Source organism: Sinocyclocheilus anshuiensis, unplaced genomic scaffold (genome assembly GCF_001515605.1).
Source record: "Sinocyclocheilus anshuiensis isolate Anshui unplaced genomic scaffold, SAMN03320099.WGS_v1.1 scaffold20231, whole genome shotgun sequence".
NCBI lineage: Eukaryota > Metazoa > Chordata > Actinopteri > Cypriniformes > Cyprinidae > Sinocyclocheilus > Sinocyclocheilus anshuiensis.
This window is the reverse complement of record NW_015547358.1, coordinates 1-6206: the sequence shown is the minus strand read 5'-3', so window position 1 is coordinate 6206 and position 6206 is coordinate 1. Positions and strand designations below refer to the sequence as shown.

The 6206-nt window shown below is 37.9% G+C and overlaps 1 protein-coding gene across 1 annotated transcript; it reads right to left on the bottom strand.

Annotated features, from left to right (window-relative positions):
• Positions 1-214: 214 nt before the first annotated feature.
• Positions 215-5818, bottom strand: LOC107701759 (carcinoembryonic antigen-related cell adhesion molecule 2-like). The gene is made up of 5 exons (XM_016503868.1): positions 5815-5818; positions 4446-4778; positions 4099-4341; positions 439-531; positions 215-355 (listed from the first exon to the last, which is right to left on the bottom strand). Exons 1-5 carry the CDS (start codon positions 5816-5818, stop codon positions 279-281), a joined length of 750 nt encoding a protein of 249 aa, XP_016359354.1. The 3' UTR covers positions 215-278.
• Between the last annotated feature and the right edge of the window lie 388 nt (positions 5819-6206).

The following is a 6206-nucleotide window of genomic DNA, read 5'->3' as shown; positions in this document are numbered from 1 at the left end:
TGGTCAATACAATGAAAATGTATTGTATTAAATAAGCTTTAACAAAAATCAAATGAGATTGTGGTTTTTGACTGGAAATAAAGCTTCATTTCAAAGCGTTTTATCTTCATTTAACTTTGATAGCAAAGTTCATCAGTTTCAATGCTGACTCCATTTTCATTTTTTAAAAGAACATGGTTCATCACTATTCCATAATAACATAAATAACGCATGAATAAAAAAATACAAGTGTGGCTAAACGTTAAAAAACATAAAATACAGAAGATCTGCTGCTGCTCTCATGAATCTTCTGCTGTGTGTTCAGGTCCTTCTCTAAATCTTCTCATCCTCACTTTCTGATCTTCCTGCTTCTTTCCTAAAAGCATCACATCATCATCATCATCACACTCTTAATATCTGCATGTCAAATCCATAATGATGATGATAAACGTCTCTCACCTGACGTGTGTCTCATGTAGATGTGAAAACCTCCTAACAGACCCAACAGAACCATCAGCTGGAAACACCAGACCAGCACAAACACCACAGACACTGAACAACAAACACATCAATCAATCAATCAATCAATCAGTCAATCAATCAGTGTTGGGTGGTTGATTATCTGTAGAAGAGCATGAAATGATCTCACCAGGACAGGGTTTGACTCTAATGGTGTTCTGTGCGTGAGTTGGACTCTAATGGTCTTCTGTGCGTGACTGACGTGGTTCTTCACACTGCAGCTGATGTCTCCATCAGTTCCCTCATCCAGATCAATGCTGCTGTTTCCATCCATCAGTGGATCTCCATTCAGAGTCCAGTTGTAGAGGAGCTGATCCCCCTCAGAGGAGCAGGACACTGACCTCTGATTGGAGGAGCAGATGATTGACACTTCCACTGAGCCAATAGGAGCTGGAGGGGGGGACACATGACAGTCACATGACAAACACAGGGTAATCTTGTTCTTTCACACTTCTCATACTATTACTGGAGTCTGTAGTGTGTTTACTGTGTGCTACAGGAATAAAAACCTTCCCAGAGATTCAACTGATTCATCTGCATGAGAGTGAGATCTTTGGAGAATATGAGACTGGAATGAGTCTGATGAGAGAGTTGCTGTACCTTCAAGAGTCACTTGAAGATCTCCTTGAAATGATCTTCAAAAATCACTTGAAGATCTCTAGATGTTTCTGTGCCGTCTGAGCGTTCGAGTGTTAATCTGTAATTCCCTAAATCTGCTCTGATCACACGGTTTATTATCACAGTCCCATTAATGACTGTGACTTCAAGTCTGTTATTATAAAGATCACAATCCTTCATCCTGCCATTCTTTACTCTACAAACTGGACCATCTTGTGTGTTGTTGTTTATTCTCTTTATTATCTTCAGGTCATATTCTCTAGCGTCCCGCACCATCAGCAGATTGAGTTTGTGTCCCAGAGCTGCATAACAGGGATCAGGTTGATTAAAATTGCAGTTCAACTCCAGACCTGAAAAACAAAACACACACACACACACACACACACACACACAGACACAGTGAAATACACATTCAGTAAAATGAACATAAACTCTAAACCATTTCATTATTTCCATTATTCTATTTCAATATTTGAATTATGTAATACTTTTTTCATCACAGTAGCCCTATTTTTTAAATTCATAATCCAACATAACTTCTTGTATAATGAATATTATTGTTCATTAAATATTATTGTTCAGTAAATAATATTTTATATACATAATAACTGCCTTGAGAAATAAAAACAGTTATTGAGAAGTGGTCTGTGTGTTAGTTATGTAGACGAAATACTTCCAAGGCACTCATGTGGTAAGATAAAAAGCCTTTAATGAACTGGGCTTAAACCATTACTTGTTTTTTGTTTTTGTTTTGTTTTTTAAATAAAAATAAAAAAAAACAGAATTTTACATATAACAGTATAGATATAAAATTGCACATCATCAATAGTGCAAATTACAAAAATGGTAAAAAATCAATTTCTTCATTAACTCCTGGGGACTTAGTCACCCGGAGCGTATGAATCCAAAAAGTATCCCGTTGTAGAAGCTGTTTCTGTCTATTTCCACCTCTTATTGAACATGGGATAGATTCAATTCCAATCACTTTAAGGGAACTCTCAGTGACATGACCCACCTCGTTATAATGCCTCGCCATAGGATACAACATATTTTTCACACGAATAGCATATTTGTGTTCAGCCACTCTTAAACGCAATTTCCTCTTTGTTTGACCTACATAGAAATATCCACACTCACATTCTAGCCTATAGACTACATACAAGGAATTGCAATTAATAAAATACTTAATTGGATATACTTTCCCAGAAGAAACATCAGTAAAACTATTAGTTCTCACTATATTATGAACATTATTCAGAATTATGAGAACATTATGTTTACACCGCCCACATCTAAAATTCCCTAATAGACAGCCAAGCCACATTATCTTTTCAGAGGCAGGAAGATAGCCGCGTACTACTTTATTTCGTATACTAGTTGGTGAATGTCTATAACTGACCATAGGTTTTTCTCGAAAAATTGCCCTGTGGGTGCTGTCACTTTCGATAATGTTCCAATTGCGATGTTCCAATGTTCCAGAATAAGTGGTCTGTGTGTTAGTGTTGGCTATTTTTTTCCAGGCACACTACACGGCATGCGCCCCTGTACAATTAACTGCATCTCAATTCAAGGCTGCATCCTTTGAAGGGCGCATTTGAAGGCCGATTGCGTCACCGCGGCGTGACAAATGCTGTCCCAATTCGAAGGCTTCTTCAAATGCAGTCTCCAAATGCACACTTTGTTTCTCGTGAAACGAAGGCTACAAAAGATGGACCCTTCATGGCCTATTCATTCCAGAATTCATTCCACGCCTGTGACGACAGGATTTATCTGAGAGAAATTGCCGGATTACACTTTTAAATGTAAGTATTGTTTTCTACTTACTCGAATAATGTAATTTATGTAATGATAAAAAATTTAAAATAAAGAAGTAAAGCAGCTCAAATATTGGCTGATATCTTACCAAGACGCAATTTTATATAGTTTATACTCTTTATTATGTACATAAATAGACCATGGTGAACATGTTTAGACAGGTTTTGAACCCGGTTTTGTTTTTAGGCAGATGAAGATAACTTTTAAAACTGTCCAGTACAAACGTTACTGCCGCTCATCAACAGCACCTGTCACAGTTGCAACAAGAACAGTTCTCTGTAGGCTAGACTGTCCCATTTAACAATGCTCGGTCCGAACTTTGCGGCCTTCGAAGGATGCAGCCTTTGAATTGGGACACAGCTTGTTGCGTGAGTAGGTGGCTTCAAAGGACTGTATACGGAGCCGTTCACACATTCCACTGCACTACTTTTTCACGATTATCTATGCAAACACACTAGACAGATGTGTCTCAAAATCTTCTTTTTTTAGGGCTCCATTGCTAATTACAAAATGTAATTTTAGAGCTAGTAACAGGCACTGATATGAAGACTAATGCAGTTATAAGAGAGAGGGAGAGGTTAAGAGTTCAGCAGCAGCGTTTCTACTAATAGCGAAACTGTAAGTTTATCTGCTTCAAGAACAGTGCCATCATTACCTCGCTAGGGAGAAATGTCAACTGCATGTGTGCGAGTTTATGTTTGTGTGTGAGAGAGCAGAAGGATGAATGCATGCTTCCCATAGGTGATAATGAAGGTAACTTAGTGGGAAAAACATTTTATCCTATTTTTAGTCATACTTCTTAGCTTGTTCAGTGTCTTTGTGGGTTTTGGTTCATTTGCTGTTGTGAAGACTCTGAAATAACTAAAAACATTTGGTGAAGTGATATGGAACTGTAATGTGGTGGACAGAACTACTTTATAGCTGTGAGTTTACAAATAATTGCACACCACAGAACATTCTTCAACCAACCAGAATCAAGCATCTAACAGACCCATGGTGTAAATGATAATAAATATGTTCAATAGCCTAGATACATTCATATTATAGTGATAGAAAAAGAGACATTTTATAGTGATTCCGACACTTCAGCCTAACTGTTTAAATTATGATATTAGATATTTTGGTAGACATATGTTGTTGATATCTGATTCACAGAAATGAGCTCACCAGGACAGGGTTTGACTCTAATGGTCTTCTGGGCGTGACTAACATGGTTCTTCACGCTGCAGCTGATGTTTCCATCAGTTCCCTCATTTAGCTGAATGGTGGTGTTTCCATCCATTGATCCTTGTTCAAGCATTTCTCCATTCAGAGTCCAGTTGTAGATGATCTGATCGCCATCAGATGAGCAGGACACTGACCTCTGATTGGAGAAGCAGCTGATTGACACTTCCACTGAGCCAATAGGAGCTGGAGGGAGAGTCACATCAGTCACATGACAGATTAATCTGCATGAGAGTGAGATCTTTGGAGAACATGAGATTGGACAGAGTCTGATAAGAGAGTTTCTGTACCTTCAATATTAACAGGAAGATGTTTTTTAAATGTTCTTGAGCCGTCTGAGTCATAGAGTTCTAATATGTAAGTCCCTGAATCTGCTCTGATCACACGGTTTATTATCAGAGTCCCATTATCAAAGATGAACTCAGATCTGTTTCTGATGGATTCATGTTTTTTCTTTTTTTTGTTCATTATTCTAAAAACTTCAAGTTCTCTGCTATCCATTAACTCCTTATACAAATGCAGCTCTTGATCTCGAGCGTCCCGCACCATCAGCAGATTGAGTTTGTCTCCCACAGCTGCGTAACAGGGATCTGATTGATTAAAACTGCAGAAACGATCTGGACCTGAAGGACAAAACACAAACAAACAAAACACTATTCAATCACTAGCCCATTTGGCTATTCAAATAATAGCACATCTTTACACACATCACAAAAATATCAGGGGAAAAAAAATCACTGCTTAGATTAAATTTTATTTATTAAATCTTCTAAAATGTCCTTTAAATTTTATGACAGTGGATTATTAATGGGGATACCATAATAACAACATAAAGTAGAAATAAAAACAAAATATTAATAAAACAGCAATTATTTTGTTATAACTAACAAATTTATTTCACTTTAAAATCAACGTTTAAATTTAAACGCACTCTAAGAAAAGTCCCACAAAAAAAAAACAATAGGTTCCAATGTAGCCTATAGCCTAATATGCAGGTTTTCTATGGATTTCTTTTTTCTTTGGATGTTGAAGATTAGAGGACAGACTGTCAATTCATAAAGTGATCAGCTGATCAGCCTCACAAAAGTCAGCATACTGAATTCAGCGTATTGAAGCCTCTTCTACTAACATCCACTATAAAAGTCAACCGGTTCTTTGCTGTTGAAAAACAGTTGCATGCCAGGCGAGAATCGCAATGCCTCTGACTTCTCACAGGTATTGCACCCTGGATGCATAACTCGCATTCAAGTTCAAGGTGACAATCCAAAAACACTGAATACAGGCACAAGTTCAAAATTAAAGGACAACTTGATTTCACATTGTATTTGATGAAAAACTAACATGACGTAATCAAATAAAAAATGTTGTAAAAGTATATTTTCTTGCTTTCAAAGCAAACTTCGAAAATCCACTTGATCAAATGTAAGGTTTTGATGCAGGACCGCCACTGGAACAGCTCCTTCCTACCTCAATTCACTACTACAAATGAATGCTTACTCCTCACCAGCTCAGATCACTGAATGAGCTGCCAACTTCCACCCGAATCGCTGAGACCATCATCTCTTTCTTTGGGGTAGTCGTGGCCTAACAGTTAGAGTCGAGAGTCAGGAGTTGTAGGTAGGAGAGTGAATAACCAGCGCTCTCATCCAACTTCAATACCCATGACCGAGGGGCTCTTGAGCAAGGCACTGAACCCCCAATTGCTCCCCGGACACCAATGCAAAAATTGCTGCCCACTGCTCTGGGTGTGTGTGTGCACTTGGATGGGTTAAATACAGAGCACAAATCCAGAGTATGGGACACTTGGCTGCATGTGACATCACTTTCATTTTAAAAGAAGCAGCTGAAGACACATCACTTCTGCAATCAACCACCCCACACTCTTAAACCACTGCACTTACACACACACACACACACAAATCTTCTCAGCATTTCTCCTCTTCTACAACTTTAACTAATTTAGTTGCCTAATAAATATAGTACTGTGTACCATGACTATTGTTGGCTCTTTGACGAATTGCATTAATTTAATTAGTCATGAAAATAAAACA

Excerpts from the sequence above, each read along its gene's own strand:
- LOC107701759 (XM_016503868.1), bottom strand. Across the intron at positions 4,342-4,445 it reads TCTTCCTGTTAATATTGAAG|CTCCTATTGGCTCAGTGGAA; the intron begins GTACAGAAACTC and ends CTCTCCCTCCAG. Across the intron at positions 356-438 it reads CTACATGAGACACACGTCAG|GAAAGAAGCAGGAAGATCAG; the intron begins GTGAGAGACGTT and ends TGATGCTTTTAG.